The 24,275-nt window shown below is 45.3% G+C and overlaps 1 protein-coding gene across 4 annotated transcripts in view; it reads right to left on the bottom strand.

Moving 5' to 3' along the window:
• Window positions 1–24,275, bottom strand: part of Ankrd44 (ankyrin repeat domain 44) — a 239,073-nt gene that overhangs the window by 47,912 nt on the left and 166,886 nt on the right. For all 4 annotated transcript variants that reach the window (XM_087902417.1, XM_087902416.1, XM_087902418.1 and 1 more), the window contains exons 11-16: window positions 19,120–19,202; window positions 17,909–17,972; window positions 15,887–15,955; window positions 15,218–15,358; window positions 12,450–12,530; window positions 9,176–9,287 (exon numbers count right to left, since the gene is read on the bottom strand). In XM_087902417.1, coding sequence (XP_087758543.1) covers window positions 9,176–9,287; window positions 12,450–12,530; window positions 15,218–15,358; window positions 15,887–15,955; window positions 17,909–17,972; window positions 19,120–19,202 — 550 coding nt within the window. The remainder of the gene's footprint in view (window positions 1–9,175; window positions 9,288–12,449; window positions 12,531–15,217; window positions 15,359–15,886; window positions 15,956–17,908; window positions 17,973–19,119; window positions 19,203–24,275) is intronic.

The following is a 24,275-nucleotide window of genomic DNA, read 5'->3' on the forward strand; positions in this document are numbered from 1 at the left end:
ATATAAAAATAAAAAACTATAGTATCTGGTCCGTGTCCACATTGAGGCAAGCACGCTGTAGTTCTCTTATCTAATTTTTGTGTTATTTCGTCCTGGTAAAACAGGAATATTTCTGAGGGTAGAACAAGTGACTGTTAGAGATGCCACTATTGCCAGGAGAGTAATCCATGCTCTCCTGTCCTGCCCTGCTGGCAACTCACGATCTACGTGAAACCCATCAAGACGGAGCTGGCCTGCTTCAGACGAGCGACTTCGTACACTGCACGTTCCTAATAGACGCACCGCGGCATTAACCAGAAGCCATCGGAGCACTCTGGGTAACAGAGCTTTTATTCAAAAGTAAACCAAATAAAACGAAACACTTCCTCTTTAAGTGCCCTCTGGCACTGTCCTTGGTCCCTGTACATACTAATCACTGTAGCCTTTGCTCCGCACGTGGTGCCAGGGCAGTACGCATGCTGTTACGTTTTTTTACGTGACTTTAACGCAAAGTCATCAGAAAAACTCGCGAGAGCTAAATTGGCGGGCTGAGTATTGGTCCCCTGCAGGAGACTGAAATATTGCAGTCAGTTCCTTGTGGTTGAGCTGTGCTCTGTAAATGAAAGCCTTTCGAGGTGGAAAAACGGATACACGCAGTAAAAGGTAAGATAGGTAATAATAATAATAATAATAGATAATTTCAATGAAAAAAGTGGAGATATGGTGCCGTTTGTCTTAACCATTCACCTCCAGAACACTGTTAATTTTATACTAAAATGTGAATGTTAGAGTCTACACAGAAATGCAAGGCCTCCCCTTACGTCAGCGCCGGGATGAAAGGCGGCAGGATCTGCCCGCCTGGCTCCTATCCAGAGAGAGCTAGGTTAGTTGAAGCTGCGCATTGCAAAACGCTTGATTGCAAGAAGTGACAGCCACCCTGAAAGGGTGTCAAGCGGTCAGCTCTGAAATATCCAGGGTCGCTGGTTACATTTCATCCATTCTCCTCCCTGAGCACGTACGGTTCTTTGTGTTCCGCTAGGAAACAATACTACCGCCTCGTGTTTCCATGGTGATTTCGGAGCGCAGGACTCGAGCTTAAAAGTTACCTTTCAATCAACAGTAATTTTCCTCTGGATGATGCTCCCGCGGTGCCCTGAATTCTATTAGCACCGCGGTAATTTACTTGGGGCCTCAGGTCAGTGTGCGGTGCACTTGCTCTGGGCAACTGAGGTTTCACCTGAGGGGCAGAAGAGAGATCCCAAAGCCCAGAGGTGTGGCGATATGATTAAAAGTGCAGCGCCAAAACAAAGGAGACCACTGGCTCGAATGCAGAATTGTTAACTTTAAAGTAAAACTTTAGAAATAAATGACGGAAAATGCATCCTGATTATGCCTCAGGAAGACTTCTCACCTGCTTGCTCTGAGTCCCTACAAAACCTGTGCTCAACAATTTAAATGTCCTTCGGACCCCATTTCTTAAGGTTAGATGACAGGATAAATTTTCTGCTGTGAGCATGAACAAATGTTCTATTGATTCTGGTCCAGGCAATAAAATACACGGCTTTAGGGAAAATGTCGACTGATCCAATTAATGCTAATCCTTAATGGGACTCAAAACCACCAGCTAAAGACTACAAAGACTGTGTCTGCTTAATGAATATTGAAAGAATCAGCACAGATTTGAGTAAGTGGGCAGGAAAACTGTTATTATCGTAAGCGAAAATCAAAGCAGATGGGAGAGACTTGACACGCGTATTCTGACAGGTGCCCGCCTCACATCAAATCTTTTATGAATGGCTGGCCCCAGATGGTGGTTGGACCAGCAGCACAAGTTTAGATACAGCATCTATATTCTTTAGGCTCCAATGTATTGTTTTACTTACAACTGTTTCGTTTCGCGGGCAATGCAGCTATCATCCAAAGCCAAGAAGCCGTTATACAACAGGTTTTCTGGTAGCTTATAAATCCAGCCCTCACTGAGTTTACCGACCAAGCACAAGTTTACCCCCCATTCTCAGCCTCATTTGATTCCTTTCCAGTTTCACGCTGCTAGTGCATAGTCACACACATGGTGCACAGTCACACACATGGTGCACAGCCAGTCACACACATGGTGCACAGTCACACACATGGTGCACAGTCACACACATGGTGCATAGTCATACACATGGTGCACAGTCACACACATGGTGCACAGTCATACACATGGTGCATAGTCACACACATGGTACACAGTCACACACATGGTGCACAGTCACACACATGGTGCACAGCCAGTCAGTCACACACATAGTGCACAGTCACACACATGGTGCACAGTCACACACATGGTGCATAGTCATACACATGGTGCACAGCCAGTCAGTCACACACATAGTGCACAGTCATACACATGGTGCACAGTCACACACATGGTGCACAGCCAGTCAGTCACACACATAGTGCACAGTCACACACATGGTGCACAGTCACACACATGGTGCACAGTCACACACATGGTGCATAGTCATACACATGGTGCACAGTCACACACATGGTGCACAGTCAGTCATACACATGGTGCACAGTCAGTCATACACATGGTGCACAGTCACACACATGGTGCACAGTCACACACATGGTGCATAGTCATACACATGGTGCACAGTCACACACATGGTGCAGAGTCAGTCATACACATGGTGCACAGTCACACACATGGTGCACAGTCTCACACATGGTGCACAGTCACACACATGGTGCGCAGTCACACACATGACAACGAGACGAGGAAGAATAAGACGGTGCCCACAGGAGTCGGCAAGCACCTCCTTAACCACTACACTTCCACAGCACCTCACCGGTCCCATCTCTGGGGTTCCTGTTTCATCTTGGATCATGCTAAAAACAACAGAAATACAAAAATCCCAGTAGAGCAACAGCTTATCTTATCATAGTTATTTATTTGCATGCTGATTCTCCTGGCTCGATTGCTTAGATGTTCATAGATAGGGCAGTGTCCAGGAGACGAGGGACGCCAAGGTTCAGAAAATGAACACTTAACAATAGCCACTACTTTCATTCCTCAGGCACCAGGCACCATGCTAGGCAATTTTCTTATACTCTTTCATTGCTCAGCTTGACTGAAGTAAAATTAACAACAACAACAAAAATGTATGAAGGGTATGTAGTGTAATGTTATAAAGTATGTATGTACACCGAAATGATAATCTCAGATGACCAAACATCTACCACCTCACAGGTGCCTCTGTGTGTGTGTGGGGGGGTGTTCATGTGAGTGTATATGAGAGAGTTTGTAAGTATGTATGTGTGTATAACAATTGTCACCTGCTCCATGACCGAGCATCCCTAACTCCAGATGCCACACTGTTCGACAGATCTCCAGAACCCTGAAGACCTGTGCAATCTGACTGACATCTCCCATTTCCCCGACTCCCAGCTCTTGGACATTTTGTTTTTATGAGTCCAGTTCCTTTTTTTTTTTTTTAAGATTTATTTATTTATTGTGTACACAGTATTCAGCCTCCTTGTATGCCTGCAGGCCAGAAGAGGGCACCAGATCCCATTACAGATGGTTGTGAGCCACCATGTGGTTGCTGGAAATTGAACTCAGGACCTCCGAGTTCTTAACCTCTGACCCATCTCTCCAGCCCCAGAGTCAAGTTCCTTTAGATTCCCTCTGTAAGTGAGTTTGTGTAGTGTTGTGTCTTTCTGGGTCTGGCTTATTTCAGTCAGCATAATGTATTTCAGAGTCACCCACACTGTTATGAAATGGCAAGTATTCTTTTTCTTAAAAAGTTGAATAATATTACATTGCAAACAGTATTATACATCTATTACATATATGTGGGATATAATTTTATTTATTAATCAAATCTCTTAGAGATAATGATTTCATTTTCTTTCGACGTACACCCTAGAGTGGAACTGATTCTACATGGGAGTTCTATTGTTAATTTTTGAGGACTACTTTATTTTTTCTTAGTCAATGTTCAGAACAATCTATGTTCTATATAAAAGCTTAGGCAAGATATGGAGTCTCACGGAAAGAAAGGAAAATGTTCACAGACCTTGTGGTTGGATAATGGTAGAGCTAATATTCCTCCTTGGGCCAGCATACGTGGAAGTCCTTGAACCTCACCATCTCCCGCCGCCACCACCACCACCACCGCTCAGCGGCCAAGCTCCCACAGCCCCAGGCTGAGTTGTCAGGTGTGTGGGGGGTTGTTATTAGGGACCAGCTAGCTGCAAGAGATGGTTCGCTGTAAATTCTGCACGCTGGTGCAGACACTGGCAACTCTGCCCTGCCGTGGGTTAACGGTGATAGGAGCAGGGTCTTTTCTGGACATCTGTGACCAAAGAGCTTCTGAAATGCAGACAGTGATTGAACATACCACCACAGAAAGCGTGGAAAGAGAGGAAGGAGACGGCAACCATGCTGTGCTTGGGGAAAATGTGGAGACCACATGGTGGCCTGCCCAAGCTCTTCCACAGGAACTGGAACAGAACAGCAGGGGGTGGGACCAGACAAAGGGCCCGGGGTAGCTGCTATACTTCTATTATTAGCCTGTGAAGAACATGGAGATGTGGATAATATTCTGAACCAATATTTATGAGGTAGGGTTTTATCTTCCAAACTAGTTTTTGCTTTCTTTGGAAGTTGTGCCCATGTGTAATGTATTCCTATGTAAACATAGTAAAAACACATTTTTTTTTTTCAAATCCACTCCATGTTTCTGAAAGCAGCTACTGTGGGTGGATAACACAAGAGAGGTCATGCCTAGCATCTAGTTCCTAAGGAGTGGGGGTTTTAGAGGCTATGATGGCACTAGGTTTTCAAGGGTAAAGGGGAAAATAGAAACGCTCCCCCATAAAAAAACAAAACAAAAAAAAACAAAGAAAAAAACACACCTTACTTCTTCATCTTCATTTAACACTTGTCCCAGAGATGATGCTATTCTGTCTTCCCTCCTTACGGGACTCATACCCATCCTGTCCCATCTCCTCCCCAAACTGGTTCTTGCTGATGGGCTAGCAGAGGATAAGATTCCTGCAAAAGTCTGGCCTAGTGTCCAGTATCTGGTGGTGGGGAGGAGAGGATGCAGGAACAGTCTCCGGTTCTGTTTGTTTGATTTGGTGTCGTGGATGGGGGAGGGATGATAAAAATGTCCCCAGCTTGCTCAGTGCAAACTACACCCAAGAGGAAGTGTAGGGTGCATTCCAGAATACGAATCCACAAGGCTTTCCACCCAACAGTAATCGTTCAGAAAAGCCCGGTTTGTGTGATAAACGACTCACGGAGGTTCTTTCTTTAAAAACAAACGAGGATGATGCTTCTACAGCTGTTATTGATAATCTGGCCTGATTCAACTGACAGCATAAATGAAGATCAATTAATACTTCCCCTACCTACTATAGACTCTTCCTAAGTTCCATGAATAAACATCTCTGTAAATACAAAGGCAGGAGTCGATCCCATCGAAGAACCAAGTCTTTTTTTTTTTTGTCTTGCGGACAGAAAAATCGTGTCTGATAAAAGGAATAATGGCCCTAAAATGGCATTCCTGAAAAGGAAAAACAATGCAGCCACATCCCTTGGACAGAAAGAAGGTGCTTCCATTAATTACGCTCTATGTGCCACAGAACTGACAGTAACACATCCTAGCAGCTTACACTATGAAGAGGATCACAACAAACTTCATGACAGAAGTTCAGACATCCAATAGGGCATATGGCTTTCTGAGGGGAAAGCAATTAAAGACAACTGTGTCTCACGCAGATATCAGAAGACAGCCTCACCGCGGGTAATTACCGCACAGGCCCTCACTCTCCCGGTGACGAGAAACACACACCCATACATGTGCACACGCTTGTGAGGGGCCTTTGGTTTATGAAGTCTAGGCGCGGAGTCCCGTCAAGGGGTAGAGCGAAGGCTACTGCAAAGCTAGAGGTATGAGGCAAAGATGCCACTGCCTCATCCCAGCCAGCTCCCAACAAGCATCCGCTCTGTGTCTGAGAGGCTTGGGGAGGCTTTCGTCTGTGACGGAAGGCAGTGTATAGTTTGGTGATAACAGCTGCCTTTAAAATTAGAACGTGGTGTGCCTCTGACTCTTCAATCTGCTCTTGAGACTCCGCTCCCATTGGGTTGTTTTGTCTTCTGCCTTGTCTTATTGTATACTGCTCTGTCCTGTTTGGCTGTCTTGGAGGTCTGCTCTTTTCTGAAGGAGGAGTGGGGGGGGAGTGTATCTGGGAATTAGGGGAGTTGGGGGAGGGGAAGCTGTGCTTGGGATGTACTGCAAGAGAGAAGACCTGGAGGATTCAGAGTTTGAGGCCAACCTGGCTAGACCCCAAAACTATAAAGAAGTATATGTATAAAAAGGAGACCGATGTCTGGGAGACGTATACGGGAAGATAGGAGAGGGCAATGGAGGGAAAGAAACACCAAGAACACACAGGGATAGCGCACAGCTTCGGAAGACCGTCTGTTTGTATCTTCTAGTCCAGGCGATGCCATGAAGGGAACAGCACTTGAGACAGTGCTAGCCCAGCATGGGACCTCTTCAGAATCCTACAACTACTCCGCTCAGCCATCCCTGAAGTCCCAGCTCACAGAAGCAGCGAGACAGAGGGCATCACTACCGCTACCTTCAGCCGCTAACCTTGGGGTGATTGTGTACGCAGCCAAAGCAACTGAAGAGGAACTCGGGGATGAAAACAAAACAAACAAAAATTTTTAAAAACTTAGAAAACTGCTGCCTATCCCCAAGGTCAAACAAGGAACTCTTCGGGATTCCTAAGAAACTGAGAAAAGAGGTTGAATTCCTCAAGAATGGGGAAGGTAAATACAACTCACCAAGCCGTGCGACGAAAAACATCACAGGAGTAATCCTGTTTTTGTTTCCAAACTTGGGAACTTTGTATGGATTTCCCTGTGTTCCATAGGAAAATAAATGTAATAGGGCCGACCCTGAGTGGACCCACTAAAGGGGAAAGGGGCACCCTCCAGCCTCCTCTGTGCAGGTTCAATACTTTAGCCTGCTGGCTTCCTACTTCCGGTCCTTTTAGCAAACCACACTCAGTATAGAGTGTGTGTGTCTTCAAACACAGCTCTGAAAAACATGGGAAAATAAGCAGGGAAGAAAGAAATGAAAGTAGGATGAACGGATGGATGATGGGCAGATGGATGGATGAACAGATGGACAGATGGACGGATGGATGGATGGATGGATGGATGGATAGATGGATGGACGGATGGACAGATGGATGAACAGATGGATGGATGGATGGATGAACAGATGAACAGACAGATGGATGGATGGATGGATGGATGGATGGATGGATGGATGGATGGATGGGCGGATGGACAGACGGATGGATGGATGGCTGGATGGAGGGATGGCTGGATGGATGGGCGAATAGACGGTGGGCAGATGAATGGATGGACAGATGAACAGACAGATGGATGATGGATAGATGGACGGACAGACGAACGGGTGGATAGATGGATGGACAGACAGACAGATGAATGGATGGATGGACAGACGGATGGACAGACAGATGGATGGGTGAATGGAGTCAGAATTTCACTCTGCAGCCCTGGCTAGACAGGAATTTGCCATGTAGACCAGGCTGACCTCAAACTCACAGAGAGCATCTGCCTTGGCCTCCCGAGTGCTGGATTAAAGGTGTGTGCCATCAAGCCTGGCACAACCTTTTCACTCCTGACACAGGGTAACAGTATGAGCCCAGGCTAGCCTCAAACTTGAGGTTCCCTTGCTTCAGCCTCCCAAATGTTGCTTTGCACACTACCTTAGTCAGGGTTGCTATTGCTGTGAAGAGACACTACAGCCGACCATGGAAACTCTTACGAAGAAACTATTCATTGGGGCTGGTTTACAGTTTAGAGGCTCAGTCCATTACGGTCATGGCAGGAAGCATGGCTGCGGGCAGGCAGACACGGTGCTGGAGAAGGAGCTGAGAGTTCTACATTCAGATCAGCAGGCAGCAGGAAAAGAGCGAGACACTGGGCCTGACTTGAGCATCTAAGACCTCAAAGTCCGCCCCCTGTAATACACTTCCTCCAACAACACCACCTCTACTCCAACAAGGCCACCCATTCTAACAGTCCCACTCTTTTCATCCAAACCACCACACAGCGATGTAAACATATTCGAGGGCCATCAATTAAAAATGGCACCTGCCATCAGCCCACACAGACAGTGAGTCCGAACATTCAAGCATCCTGATGAAGCCGAACCAAGAGTGGTGTGCGGAAAGAAGCACATTGTGACCAGCAGGCTGGATGGAACCAGGCCCAGACTTTCCCCTCCTCCTTCCCGGAAGATCTCAAGATAGGAAATCTTACATTAGCAAGTCAGGCTTTAGGTCTGGCTAGCCGCTCCAGTGGGTAGAAGCACAAAGCGCTTGCTGATCAAGCTGGCGATCTGAGTTCGGTCTAAACCCATGAAACTGTCCTCTGTACTTCATACGTGTGCTGTGACATAGGCACGCATGCGCGCGCGCGCGCGCGCGCGCACACACACACACACACACACACACACACACCCCTTTCCTTCCTGGTCTTCCAACAGCTTTCCAGGACGGCTCTTCATTTGGCCCAACCCCGTCACTCCCGACTGTTCTACCTTTGAGCTCACCTCCCCCTCCGCATTTCACGGCACCATGGGCATTTGAGCTTTGAGTCTCACGACCATCACTAAAAGAAGAGTTCAGATTTCAACCCCCCCCCCCCCCGCAAGGTATATCTTAACCATTTGATTTTTTTTTTATGTTCAAATTCTTTTCTTGGCCCTTGCCAGTGTCTTTCTTTCTGCTCCAGACATGGGGCTGGCCCACATGAAGCCATGCCCCTATGACTGAATAAGTTAGATACTAAGTTGCAGCACTGTTGGTGAGCGCCTCAGTACAGAGCTTCCTCTGGGACGATCCACTCAGCTCCTTCCACGTCCTCATTGTCTTTAAGATAAAAGCTGTGTCTACAGTCGGCTTCCACCACAGCTAATGCGGATGAGTCCGCTACCGGTCAGATGAGGACAGACAGGAGCAGGTTTTTCACTTACGGAAACCATCTCCCCTGGATTCCTGGTGGTGATGGCACTAGGCGGCGAGGTGGCTGTCGGGAGTTCAGGGCCAGGGTCGCGCTAGAAGAAAAAAATGAACGAAGAAGACAACTCACCAGTTCTAGGCACTGTCTGTGGCCATAGGCAGCGGCATAGTGGATGCTATTGTAGCCTTCCTTGTCCCGGATGGAGGGGTTCGCGTCATTTTGAAGCAGAAACTCTAGACAGCTGTAAGCATAAAGATGCAGCCTCAGAAACGCTTCTGTATGAGAAGGCACAGTCAGCGCAAACCCCTCTGCCCCGGAAGGCACAGTCAGCGCAAACCCCTCTGCCCCGGAAGGGACAGGCAGCGCGAACCCCTCTGTTATGAACATTTCACACAGCACCTACAGACTGGGAATGTATAAGGAGCCCATTACTAAGCTTCTGTGTTGGGTGGAAGGAGAGCTCTCTTTATCTGTCTTTATTCAATTTTAAAATAACGATCCTAAAAGTCAGGGAGACCTTTGGGAACCAGTGGGCAACTAAGGGTCTTTGTCCCCTTCTTATCTTAAGGTAGAGAACATATGTGTCATCAAGACTACTGAACAATAGGATTCAGATCTCTGTGTTCGCGAGTCTCAAACGCAATAACGGAGTGATCAGGCCATTGCAATCGGGAGAACACGATAGAGGAGGGCCTGTTTCTGACATCACCGTTGGAGACGAAGACCAAGATGCTAAGAATCGTTAAGTTTAAAGCAGATTAAGAAGGAAAGAACCCGAGATTAGACTGAAAAATAAAAAGAATCAAAAGAGGGGGTAAACATTTAAAAGACATAAAGAATTCATTCTGTGACTGCACTTGAAGGCAGACACTTAAGGAGACATTTATATTCCCTTCAGGAATATAGACTTAAATTTTGTTAAGTTTCAAAAGCCGTTTTTGGCATCATTGTAATTTCTCTGAAAAGGTGACAAATAGGCTGGAAGCATGGTCTAACCCCAGCTACATGCAGCTGAGGAGAAGGAGGAATGCAGCCCAATACAAACAGCCAAAAGCACTGACTTGAAACATTTTGAGTGTGTTTTTTTTCCCAACGATAGAACGGTGTTTGCCATGTCAAAAGGTCAGATACACTCAGCAGAGGGAGGAGTTGCCTCAAACTTTGCTGAAGAGCCCCAAGTTCTAGAACCCCAGAACCCCGAGATGCACTGAGTGATGTGGTATTTGCTTTACAAGGGACAACAGCTAGCTAAACAAATGTGTCCCCCAACAAGTCCATGCTGATTCAATTTCTTACTCTACATCGGGACTTGTTAATTTTGGCTGTTTTGAAACAGAGTTTCATGTTGGCCTCAAACTCACTGTGTAGTTGAGGATGACTTCGCACCTCCAATTCTCCTTCTTCTACCTCCAAATTCTGGGATTATAAGCCTGAGCCGTCGTCCATGCATGGCTCTCAGGGTTTTAAGATTCTAAATCTAAGCCTCCCCATTAAATAAGATGTTCCAGGCCGGGCGGTGGTGGCGCACGCCTTTAATCCCAGCACTCGAGAGGCAGAGGCAGGCAGATCTCTGTGAGTTTCAGGCCAGCCTGGTCTACAAGAGCGAGGTCCAGGACAGGCTCCAAAGCTACAGAGAAACCCTGTCTCGAAAAACCAAATAAATAAATAAATAAATAAATAAATAAATAAATGAATAAGATGGTCCTGTGGGAGCTTTCTATAGGTTATTCACAAACTTTGAAAGTGCATTTGCCTACCTTTTGGTCTAAAGCCAAAGGGACAAAAAAGACAAACCGGCTCTTTGATTTCCAGCACACTGACAAAGGATAAGTTTTGTAAACCCAATCGGCTTGTCATATTTATCTATAAAATGCTCCGAAATAAATCAGACTCTCCTTAAAGTCCTGTTATCATGCTGTCTTTGGCCCTTCATACCTTAAAAGGAAGTCCTTTTTTATTTGGGTAATTAAATGTCCGCAGACAGGATCCTGCGCCTGACACACTGTAAACCTGAATGTAGTTCTTTACCTAGCTCATTCACCAGGAACAGCGTTCTATGGGCAAACGACCCCCAGGCTCCGAAAGGGTTGCAGAAAGAAATCATCAATTTATAATTTAGAAAACCTTAAGAATTCTTCCCAGAGAATTATTCCGTCCAGAACAGAGCTAAACTAGACGGCAGCCGTACAGACACAGCAGCAGAAGCAATGTGGGCTTTGGATATCCTCCACCTAGGGCCTAAGGAAAAACCAAACCCACTGTCCGACTGCAGAGCCTCATCCTTCCTGCTCCCGAGGCGGACTAGCAGCTCGGCCACTTGCGATGCAAGATCAACGGAACATTAGGTGCCCGACTCGGGCAGGGTGGTGTGGTCAGTCACAGCTGTTTCTCTACTCACTTTGCCCCCTTCCTCACCAGTGAGCCTGGGCTGGCCCGGGGCAAGCCTGCATACCAATGGAGAAAGGGAGGCTTGCTGAGGGAGCTGAAAAGTCTCTATTTTTCTTTTTAACATTATTGTTTCAAGTTTAGATGCATTACGGTGAAACTTGCTCATACTGTCTTACCCATGGCAGTGTCTCTGCCCCTATCCTAGAGATACTCGGGGATGTCCTATGACCTGCAGCCGGGCTCCCCTTGGTGTCTGGAACACGGACACAGGGAAGGGGAGCAGAGTGAATGGCGGAGAGCCCTTAGAGTGAACACACGCTTTCGGACACAGAAGCTCATTCCTTTGGCAACCTGAGAATAAACCCAGTGTGGATGGCAGGCCTGCAGACTCTCCCAGCACAGTGCCCCCTGGGGGATGGGCAAACTGGTTCATTTGCTTGATCCCTGCGCTAAGTGGCCGCTCACCACTGCCGTGGATCTCTGCCCTGATCTCTCTGTCGCCAGACTGTCGAGGAGCGCTCATGTGCTCAATACCCCTGGGCGATGGCAGATCTCCAGACCCTTGCCGAGCAACAGCGAAGCCCCTGGCTGAAGCCAGTATGGGGTAGTAGGCTCAGGGGCAGCTGCTTACAGGAAGCAGGAGGTTATCTGTAAGTCGAGGGTCCGAGGGGTCTGAAGAACTTTGGAGAATCTGCTGAACAGTTATCTACAGGTCATCAAAGTAGAACCTAAGGTCCCAAGTGGAGGCATAACACGTCCCACATGGGACACAACGACAGAGTCAGATGCTGGCCCAGCACAACGGCAGTCAAAGCAAGCCTATAACCTTATAAAGAGTTCCGCGCGTGAGAACAGCAGAAGGATGGATATGTTAAAGGTGGGTCTGTACCCCTCCTTCTCTCAGGATCCCCGATGAAACCCCCAGCAGGAAGACAGGTATGTGGCCACCCCAAGGGACAGAAGACTGTGGCAGGCACCCCAGTGGCACCCCATTTTATGCCCTGGAGAAACTCACAGTGCAGCGTCTTTCTCCTTCATTTCCCGGGCTCTGTCAAGTTCGTCGGAATTGTCGTGGGCGTTCCCCAACATCATCTTACTACTCAGCGTAAGATACAGGAAAAAAAAAAATCACAATTAATTTTTTAAATTAAAAGCTGTTGATCATTTTTGCACAATTACATGTCAGTGATTTTTGCACAATTACATGTCAGTGATTTTTGCACAATTACATGTCAGTGATTTTTGCACAATTACATGTCAGTGATTTTATCCCAACCCAAAAGGGACATACATTGGCTCTCTCCAAGGCATCTGGGAAATCTATTTCCTCCCAAGGAATCCAACTGAGGGCGTCGCTTCTCCCTAGCTGTGTGTGCTTAAGAGCAGACTCAAGCTGCCTACCCCTCTATAGGCAGCCGAGAATTTTCCGAGTAAAAGGAAACAACTTATCTCAGACTCCTCTGCCCGCTACCACAAACCCTTACGCTTTCTGGCCAGGCCAGCGTCTCGCTTCCTACGGGAGATCCTGACCTCCATCTCCTAGATTTTTTCCTTCTAGCCCTTAAAATGTGAAGAATACCTGCTTCCTAGCCCTTCCTACAGCCTGTCTTTCCCAGAGCTCAATTGATAACCTGTGTTCTATGAGATCCCGAGGGTGACATCTTATTAGAAACATGTCTGTGTAAACACAAAATGAAGTGGGCCTGCGCACATTAATCTGAGTGCGTGGTTTGTGTGTGTACATATATGTGGGGGTCAGAGGTCAACTTCGGGCATCCTTTCTGAAGAACCATCCACCCTGGTTTCTGAGGCGGTGTTGCTCATTGTTCTGTAGGTCACCTGGTAGGCTAGACGGGCTGGTTAGCAGCTCTTACCACACCTGGATTGTGTTTTAAAGATCATTTTTTATTGTTTTTATTGATGTATATCTGTGTATCTGTGTCAGGGAAAGCCACGTGTGTGCAAGTGTCCATGTGGGTGAGATCTTTTGGAGCTGGAGGGACACGCAAGTGTGAGCCAACTGAACTCGGATCCTCTGAAACTGCAGCAAACACTCTTAACTAATAAACCATTTCTTCAGCCCAGATACCTGGGTGCTTTTATGTGGGTTCTGGATATCAAATTCAGACCTCATGTTAACCAATTGGAATACCTCCCCAGTCATGTGTGTGTTTGTGTGCACGTGTGTGCATATAATGCACACACACACACATATCGGTTGTTTGTTTTTTGAGACAGGATCTCACATAGCCTAGGCTATCCTCAAACTCTCTATGTATCAGAGGGTGAACTTGAATTCCTGATCCGTCTGCTTCCACCTGTCAAATGCCAAGATCCCAAGTGTGTGCCGCCACACCTGACTCTTCATACATATTTTTTAAACAATGGATCATGACCCGTCACTAAGTAACATCAATTAGGTTGAAGCTATCAAAATGAGACAGAACATATAATACATCACATACAATAAACATAAATATGGTTCATGCAACTTTTACTTTTTTGTTTTTTGTTTTTTTTTTGTTTGTTTGTTTTGGTTTTTGGTTTTTCAAGACAGGGTTTCTCTGTAGCTTTGGAGCCTGTCCTGGAACTAGCTCTTGTAGACCAGGCTGGTCTCGAACTCACAAAGATCCGCCTGCCTCTGCCTCCTGAGTGCTGGGATTAAAGGCATGTGCCACCACTGTCCAGCTTCTTTTATTTCTCATATATGAACATATATGTGAACATGGGCACTGTATCATGATATAAGATGTGTTTCTTACTTGGATCACCAGCCCAAATATTTGACAGGGCTGGTGGTATAGCCCAATGGGAGAGCATATACTTACCTTACGTATGCATTAAAATGAAACGTTTAGATGCCATTGTTCTAGAGAAGAAGCCATCAGGACTAACCCACAGACAAACGCACCACAGGGGGCAGCAAATAATTCAGCAATTGTCTGGCAGACTCATCAAAGTCTTCCTGTGACTTAAGAACTACAAACTGCGGGACTCCACCCGCAGGGATTCGGTGATGGCGGCTTTCCGTGCCTTGCCACCCACAGGCCAAATACGCTTGGAATAAGAAGTTCCCCTTCCGCAGCTGCTGAATGAGTGTTCTTGCCCAAGTTGGGAAGAACAGTGTCTAATCCCAACACAGCAAGGCTGCGTTTGAAGGCAGTTGGAATGCTGCATTGGTGGGTATTTTTTACACAGGAGATATATACATACACACACACACACACACACACATATATATATACACCTCTGTATTCATATATACACATAATGTATATATGAATATATATGGATATATGTATGCATATATCCTCTGTGTACATATACATATACATATACATATACATGTACATATACATACTCATACCTACATACATATATACACGTGTATCTCCTATGTATATTTACATACATATACATACATAAATACATACATATGTACATACATCCCCGCAGATGAAGCATTTAAGTGAGAATAATGGAAACTACTGTGTATGCCAAATAAATCCCAACGGGTTTTCAAAGCCCAGTCTGAAAAGTCTGGGCTTGATAGAGCTCCTTTGGCATTTAACCCCAAAGCAGAGCAGAGAAGAAACTGTGCAATGGCATGTAATAATCATAAACCTAATAATCAATAACCTATAGAGAGAGAATGGGGAGGCCTAGGGCTTTGATTGAGAGAGTCCTCCTCTGCAGTTTTCAGGAGGTGATGTAAAGAAAACCCAAGCCCCGCCCCCCCACTGGCTCTACCCCGCGATGAAGCACAGACAGGGACATGCTTACTTTCTCTCCATGTCTGAGGCAGCGGCGTAGTGCAGAGCTGTCCGTCCCCAATCATCTGCTTCGTTAACGTTGGCTCCCGTGGTCACTAATGCTTTAATACAGTGGAAGTGGCAGTTTGCGGCTGCATAGTGAAGAGGGGTCCTGAAAAACAAACCGTGGCCATGATGGTTGTTGCTCTTTCCTAGTCCCCTCTACTCAGTCTAGCAGACAGACTCCTCAGAAGCACTGGCTGCAGGAGTCTCGCTTGAGTTCTCAGCGCCCTTGTCTGCGGGCTCACAACTGCCTATAACTCCAGCTCCAGGGGCGCTGGGAATTGAACTCCAATCCTCGGCGAGAGCAACGGGGACTCTTAACTCCTGAGCCCTCTCTCAAGCCCGGATTTTGAGTTTGGTGCACGAGAGTGGCCTGTTCTACTATTTTTCTCAAACATACCCAGGTAGGCAATTTTTAAGAAAGCAGAAACTGAGAGAACCCTTAGCTCGTGGGTCTGGTCAGCCTTGCTGGTATTTCCCTACCAGGAAGGATCGTCCCATGAAGATGGAATTATCCCGGCTGTCCCATGGCGATCACCTTGACAACAGGCCTGCCCCACGGGCTAGTCCGCACTCTCGGTCAGGCCCCAGTGGCGCCACAGGCTAGCCCGTACTCTCAGTCACCCGGAGCACCTACCTCCCACATTTGTCCCTTTTGTGAAAATCTGCTCCGCCGCTCTGCAGGAGTTTTATACATTCTACGTTGCTGGAAAGACAGGGAAAGCACAGTTAGTACAGCCAAGGCTAATTAGTAAGGTCCCTCCTGGAAGACACATTTTCTGCAGAGTGGGGGCTGGGCCAACATGATAGCCTCGGGTCTAAAATTCTGCTAGCGAGAAAGAACCTGGACATATCCCAGGAGTGCTGCATTATAAGGATCTAGAGTTCTCTCTCAAAGCTAATAAATCCACAAATGAAAGGGCTTCGTGGAACATTTTCTACGCGATGGCTAAGGAATTTAACGATTATTATATGATTAAGGCCTCCGGTGATGGCCTCATCAATTACACTAAACTTCTTCTTCAGGACCATGAGAAGTCTATGAAATCACGACAGCCTAACAACTCCACGTCATGTTTAAATAATGGAGCCAAGTGGCTCAGCACTGCCTTGTACCACAGCATAATAAATCCCCACAATAACCACTTGCAATGGAAAAAAAAAAAAGGCAGCTACGCTTCCCTGTCTTTGCAACCCAGGTAAATCAACGTGCTGGACCCACGCTGGAAATGATGTCAGGGAGCACAGTGATCATCCCAAGCAGGGCTGTCGTTCACAGGAACAATAAATCACACGGCACAGAGAAAGGACCCACTGAAGGGAATTTTCCTCTGGCAGGGCATGTGGCTAATATTCATTCTAATAGGGCATTTCAAACAGAAACGCAGCACGGAGCCTTGTCACGTTCTGCGCAGGTCTGACATGCTTTAAAACGTGAGCAGTTACCATCCCTCATCACTCTGAACTTGAACTCCTAAGCAGAGTCTTTGAATGTACTGTCTGTTGTCTTGTTGTAATTTAAATAAGAAAAATGATCCCATTAAAGATAAGCCTTGTGGGGGGGGTGCTGGGGGCTCTTCCCCATTCCACACCAACCCTTCAGAGCCTCTTGTCTCAGACAGCTGGATGTAAGAGTCACAAAATATTTGAATGCTTAAAGGACCGTTTGAATAGGCACGGTAAGTCAGCTAACACACAGCACCTAGGTCTTCCTGAGTGATGGATGGAGATGGATCAAACCCATGGCTGGGTTAGACCTGCATGGCTCATAAATCTCACCCAGTGTGAGGACTGAGGTTGGGGGAAGGGGCCTGCTTTTAAAAATACAGTAACTCTGTAGAAGTGTGAGTCTGTGGCTCCAGAAGGGACCCATTTAAATAAGGGGCTTCACAGCTTCACGGTTCATTCGCCCCTGATAAATAGGGAATGTCTGTGGTAACACACATGATAGCTGGAGAATTCCTTAAGTACCAGGAAACTGATTAAAAACCAACGCCTTCCCAATAGAAGGTCACCCAAAAGACACTATGTTTGGTCGGTGTGTGGTCATATATCAACAATATATTGATCAGAGCTTTGGTCTCATCATTGATTTGTTCAAGAAAAAAGCTGATGAAAAAAGGCTTTTTGCTACGGGGGAAAGGCGGGGAATAAATCACTCTGGGCCGTGTTTGGGATTTCCTTGACCTTTGCTACATTTAAATCCTTCTAAAAATTTCTAATTTTTCTTTATTATAAAAATGTATAAATGAGCATAAATTGATTCAATCCTTTATGCTCTCAACCACCACCCATTCACTTGTAACAAAGAGGGGAAAACTTAAGAACAAAGTTTAAATTAATTGCTTTTCTCTAAGATGCCAAGTAGACAAGTAGAAATCCATGCTGCGTCAGCTGACGCCTTACAGCCGTGTGGGGGCGGGGACTGAGAGCCGAGAGCGACACAAGCTCTATGCGCTATGCAGGGCGGACTCTTCATTTTTCTTTGGAAGAACAAAATCTGAGCGATGTGGAAGTGGAGTTAGTGACAGTCGGTATTTGGCACAAGTGACTGGGGTCCCATTTGCTAAGGAAATTGCTTTCGGGTTCCTAGGCAATTTATGCCACTCAAGATGCACGAGGCCGTCCAGTGGTGGAATGGCGACCGCGCGGTACTCACCCTCCTGCGGCAGCGGCGTGAAGGCACGTTCTTCCAAACGTATCTGGGGTGTCTATTTCAAAGCCTGCAGACAGCACGTGCTCATTACTAATCAAGGACACTATGCTATACTTTTGTCCTAGTCAGACCACAGGAGACATTGCAGAGACAGAAAAATCGGTTAGTAGGAAAGCCAGGACGCAAGCAACGGTAGTCAGAAAGAGGTCGTCACGGAAACTAATGGCAATGGAACAGCTCAACACAGCAATTTCATAGGAAGCGCCGTGAAGTCAAGGCCGATTTCTTTTTGCATTCAGCCCTGGGTGTGCCGCAGCCCCAGCTTCAATCCCAGGGATAGAAATTTGTGAAACCAATTTGCGCGAAGTAGGGCAACGGACAGGCAGACAGAACATACGAGGAACATGGACAGCAGAAGAGTGATCCCAACAGGCAAGGACAGACATGTTCTTAAGTGTGTCCCACGCTTCCTGCGGGTCTCGGATGTGGGAGACACGCTTTCGTGCAGGGATTTCGTGTTTTTAAGCCTACAGTCATGAAAACAGAATCTACCATAGGTAAAGTACTTGGAGGGAGAAATAAGCCTCCGGGAGAACTGATGAATTCATTCATAAACAATCTCCACCCTGCAGGCTTCTACCACTTCGGAAAGCCCAGGGATTTCTTTTAAAATATGGGGATCAGCAGAAGCCATGATAAGAAAGATCAGCAAAGCTCAAAGTAGGGAGAATCTCTGGTTCCAGGCAGCCCCATATTAAAAATATAAAAATTGAACCTTCTGGAAAGGGATCTGCCTTGATGACGTTTCAATGCCCATGGGCCATCTTGAATGATAACAGGGTATTTTCTACCACTGCGATATTGAAGAGTGGGCCATTTTCTTTGGTTGAACAGTATTAATGTTAAGTCACCAATTTAAGTCTCAATTTTTTCTTCTTCTTCTATGACTTAAGGCTCCATATGTAAGCTCTGGCCCTCTGCCACTCAATTCTGGATCGCTGGCCACCAGACAAGACTCTCATTTTAGGCAGCAATGCTGGCATCCCAAAGCTCTGACATCAGGGACTGCCAGGAGCTGGTAGGCTACGGAGCCACTCACCCTGCCGAGGCAAGGCAGCGGCCAAGCACAGTAAGCCGCTGACACCAGTCACATAAAGCGATATGGCTCATGGGTAGGACACACTGGGCCTGATAGCTCGCAGGGATCCACTTACCAGAGGACAATAGCTTCCTGCAGCAGTCAGAGTGAGCATTTAGGGCGGCTAAGTGTAAGGGGAACATGCTATGGATTCCACACCTGAAGAGAAAAAGAGCCATTCATAGTAAAAGATCCCAAGAGCACACAGAACAATTGCCCTCTGCGAGTCCTCCACCGACGCTCTTGTATGGATTCGTGAAGTAATTTTATAGTTTTCCCATTCAATAAACAATTACGCAACCATTTTCTACCTTAAGATGGCCTTTGTTCTAAATCAATCAAAGGCCCATAACCATATGTATGTGCATATATGTGTGTGTGCACTTATGCATGTATATGCATATGTATGTGCATACATATGTATGTGTGCATATGTGTATTGTGTACCTGTGTGTTTGTTTGTGCATATATGTACATAAATATACTTAAGTGTGTCTGTACATATGTATGTGCATATATATGTGTGTGTATATATATGCATATATGTTTGCTAAAAATCTGAAGAGTTAAACATGTATTACCCTAGTTTTTTCTGCTTACTGGTTGAACATCTCATTCAGTCATTCATTCTCTTACTTATTATTCAACACTCTGTGAGCCTAAGTACCAAGTTAAGTACCAGATCTAGTAGCACTAAGCAAGACAACCCTCAAGTGGAAAACCACCTATTTATTCCTTGGTCCAATCAATACTTACCATTGGCCTAATATTGTGCCTGTGTTTTGTTAAACGCTAATAGTGGCTGTATTATAGAAGATAAAATTTTGATAAAGAGAAATGTTTACCTGTCGTAGGTAAAAGTTCATCTTCATAATGGACTTTGCTGATGTACACTAACCCTTACCACTATACTAGTCACAAAACACAGGCACAAAGGATCACTGAGCATGTATCAGACACTTAGCATGCTCTCTGCCTGACTTCAGGATCCCTGGAGGGGTGGGCAGACCTTGGCACGGGCACTTTTCCCTTCAGAGGTAGCACACTGAGTCTCCCCCTCCCCCTCTCTGCACAGGGACGCAAAGCCATGCGCTGAATTCACCTCAGCGCGATCAGCATCATCTGCGGTTTGCTAGGCATCATAAACATTTCTTGTGACATCTCGTTTTAATCAAATCATACATTTCAGATTGCTAAAGCCCTCCGCGCGGGCCCTGCAGCACTAAGTGCCCACGTTCGCTCTCAGACACAACGTGGTCTGTTTTCAGATTTCACACTTCATAAAGAAGCGCATATGATTTGAATTTGCCCAGCTTTGTTTTATCACTGCTTCGTTTTTCCATCTCGAGAGTTGGTGTTTATGATGTGTGGGAATGTGTGGACGCTGCGCAGACACAGACACTTCAGCAAGTGTCAACAAGGAGCCGCGCTTTCTCTTCCCACGGCCGGTTTCTGTTTGTTGGTATTTTCTTCCGTTTTCTGTTCATTTTCCTTTCCATTCTTGGAGATTTCCAGCCCCGTGTATACAATAGCTGGCATCCACCAAGAGATGCAGTTTTCCAGCCTTCGAGGAAACAGCTTGTGGAGAAGGCTTGCAATTGCCTCTCCCGTGCCTTATGCACGCCCCGCCCCCCATTACGAGATTCTGAAGAGAGGTGACAGTCTTGCCGTCCACAGAAAGGAGGAGTCAGGAGAGGAGAGAAAAGGGTTCCTACACTACTAGCATAACACCCCACTTGGTTTAATAGACACAGACTACTATTAAAGGAGTATTATATATTATAAATCTTAATGGAACTTGCAGCCAATGGGATTAGCATGCAATCATTTGATTTGTTTGGAAGAGTTAAGGCAAAATACATAATTAAGTATTTCTAGACTTTTGGAAGAGAATATAAAGAATGTATAGAATATATAAACTGTATCGACTATTGTCTATGACATTTTAGAGTTTCTACAGGAACATTCTGAATCAAGACTTCTTTTCCTACAATATTTTGAATGAGCCTCATTTTAAAATACATGCATTCACATATACATACATATATGTACAGATACAAAATATATCTTTTAGACAAATGTATGTGTGCATACACACAAATGGATGACTAATATATTTTATAAAGAGATACTATATAAACACACACATGTTTATACATGGCATAGTCTATAACTATGCTGTGTACATATACATACACATATGTGCATATAAACAACATATTTTATAGTGACAAAATATATTTTTCCATAGAGGAGAGCAATCAAGAATTAGAATGAATTCAAGGAATAACGTCGATGTCTATAAGAAACTAGATAAGACAGAGAGCAATAGTGTAACAATTGCATTATATATCCGCAAACCCCACTACCAAGACTCTTAACCAACCTTTCCTCCCTGACCGCTTTTCCCAGTTCATCACGGTCTAGATTAACTAGTTATTTTCTTTTTCACCGCTACTTCAAAAGGTGAAAGAGATAAAATGACTTTAGTTGAGACTAGCAAAAATTCTGTAATAATAAAAATTATATTATTTTATTCTGCACTCAAGAGATAGCCATCATTTCAGTGCACGGTTTGAAGAGGTCAGCATGGTCAGCACATGTGCTATTATTATTATTATTATTATTATTATTATCATCATCATTGAGCTTGAATAGGACACTGAACAGTGGAGCTATATGTCAAGTAAACACAGGGAAAAGGGGGCAGAATCCAGTATCTCTGAATCATGCAGAAAGGATTTAAGCATTTGAAACAAAACTACCCTTTGTCATTATAAGGTAGCTCACGGAGGAAGAGCTTTGGGAATCTTTGGTAGGAAAATCCAGGCTTGGCTGTCATAGCTAGATGAGAAACCTCACTCCTCTTTCAGGCCTACATCAAGGACCATGGAGAATACAAACACCAAACAACCCTACCGTTAACAATACCCAAGTTACAGGGAAGAGGAAACCAATTCCAGCTAAATTGCTCCATTTATCTGGCAAGTCATAAAATTAATGGAAACCATTTGTATTTAGGTGACTCTAATTTAGCAGTTAGCTGGCATCCCGACTTAGCTATTCCAAACTAAATGAGGTCTGAAATACATTCTAGCAGCATGCCCTCAGAGGCGAAAGGACTTGTGTGCCAGAAGAAGATTGGGGTCCTTTCCAGTTTCCTTTCGGTATCAGGGGACAAGGGCGCCATACCCAATGCATTCTAGAACTTTCCATTTACTCTCTGTGGTAAAGAACGCTGTGTTTAAGGCAATGGCGTCAGAAACTCTGACTCCAATACTTCCTAATGACTAGGTGCTTGACAAGTATAGAACGGCTCCATCGGCAGGAGCTTAAGGACAATCACAGTGTCTGCGTCACATGGGTGATTAGAAGGACCCACTGGGCTAAACACACAGAGCACAAAGCAGCTGGCAAATGGCTGGCACACGGTTACCCCATGGTTGGGTTAGCCTCCCCAGGAGCTGACAGCACCTCAACCCCCTCCCTTCTAAGCCCTCCTTCACAACTCTGCAGGCGTGTGGATTGGGTTAACTTGCCCACTCAGCGGCAAGACGCATTTCCTCACTGAGAATCATCTTATGATTATTTTCCCCGAATTGTTCTCCATTTTTTAATGATTTTTATTGAGCTCTACAATTTCTCTGCCTCCCTCCCTGCCTCTCCCCTCCCTGCCTCTCCCCTCCCCTTCAACCCTCTCCCTAGGCCCCCATGCTCCCAGTTTACTCAGGAGATCTTGTCTTTTTCTACTTCCCATGTAGATTAGATCCATGTATGTCTCTCATAGGGTTCTCTGGGGTTGTGATTTGTAGGCTGGTTTTCCTTGCTTTATATTTAAAAGCCACTTATGAGTGAGTACATGTGATACTTGTCTTTCTGGGTCTGGGTTATCTCACTCAAAATAGTATTTTCTAGCTTCATCCATTTTCCTGCAAAATTCAAGATGTCATTATTTTTTCTGCTGTGTAGTACTCCATTATGTAAATGTACCACACTTTCCTTATCCATTCTTCAGTCGAGGGGCATTTAGGTTGTTTCCAGGTTCTGGCTATGACAAACAATGCTGCTATGAACATAGTTGAGCACATGCCCTTGTGGCACGATTGAGCATCCTTTGGATATATACCCAAAAATGGTATTACTGGGTCTTGAGGAAGGTAGTTTCCTAATTTTCTGAGAAATCGCCACACTGACATCCAGAGGGATTGTACCAGTTTGCATTCCCACCAGCAATGCAGGAGTGTTCCCTTTACCCCACAACCTCTCCAGCATAAGTTGTCATCAGTGTTTTTGATCTTGGCCATTCTTATAGGTGTAAGGTGGAATCTCAAAGTTGTTTTTATTTGCATTTCTCTGATGACTAAGGATGTTGAGCATTTCCTTAAGTGTCTTTCAGCCATTTTAGATTCCTCTGTTGAGAGTTCTCTGTTTAGGTCTGTACTCCATTTTTCAATTGGATTATTTGTTCTTTTGATGATCAATTTCTTGAGTTCTTTGTACATTTTAGAAATCAGACCTATGTCTGATGTGGAGTTAGTGAAGATCTTTTCCCATTCTGTAGGCTGTCGTTTTGTCTTGTTGACCATGTCCTTTGCTTTACAGAAGCTTTTCATTTTCAGGAGGTCTCACTTATTCATTGTTTCTCTCAGTGTCTGTGCTGTTAGGATTCTATTTAGGAAGTGGTCTCCTGTGCCAATGCGTTCAAGTGTACTTCCCACTTTCTCTTCTATGAGGTTCAGTGTGGCTGGCTTTATGTTGAGGTCTTTGATCCATTGGACTTCAGTTTTGTGCATGGTGATAGATATGGGTCTATTTTCATTCTTCTACATGTTGATATCCAGTTATGCCAGCACCATTAATTAAATATGCTTTCTTTTTTCCATTTGATATTTTTTTTGTTTCTTTGTCAAAAATCAGGTGTTCGAAGGTGTGTAGATTGATATCAGGGTCCTCATTCTCCAATTTTTTTTTAAATCAAAACTTTTAATGAGTTTTATCTATGTCGCCCTGGCTACCGTTGCAGGCGTTTGGGTAGAGCTGGTGACGCCAAGACTGCTTCCTGCCATCTGCAGCCTAGCAATGCTTTCAGTGTCTTTTGAGTAGTCTGAGCACAGTAACACAGCTACCAAGGTTTCCTGAGCTGTGGTCATTGCCCGTGCTATGGGGATTCTAGGTTCCCACCGCTTTTTAATGTTTCTTAGACTCATTGCCATGCTCTTGAGGGTCCCTGCA

This window comes from Myodes glareolus, chromosome 27, assembly GCF_982192425.1.
Source record: "Myodes glareolus chromosome 27, mMyoGla1.1, whole genome shotgun sequence".
In the NCBI taxonomy this organism is placed as follows: Eukaryota; Metazoa; Chordata; class Mammalia; order Rodentia; family Cricetidae; genus Myodes; species Myodes glareolus.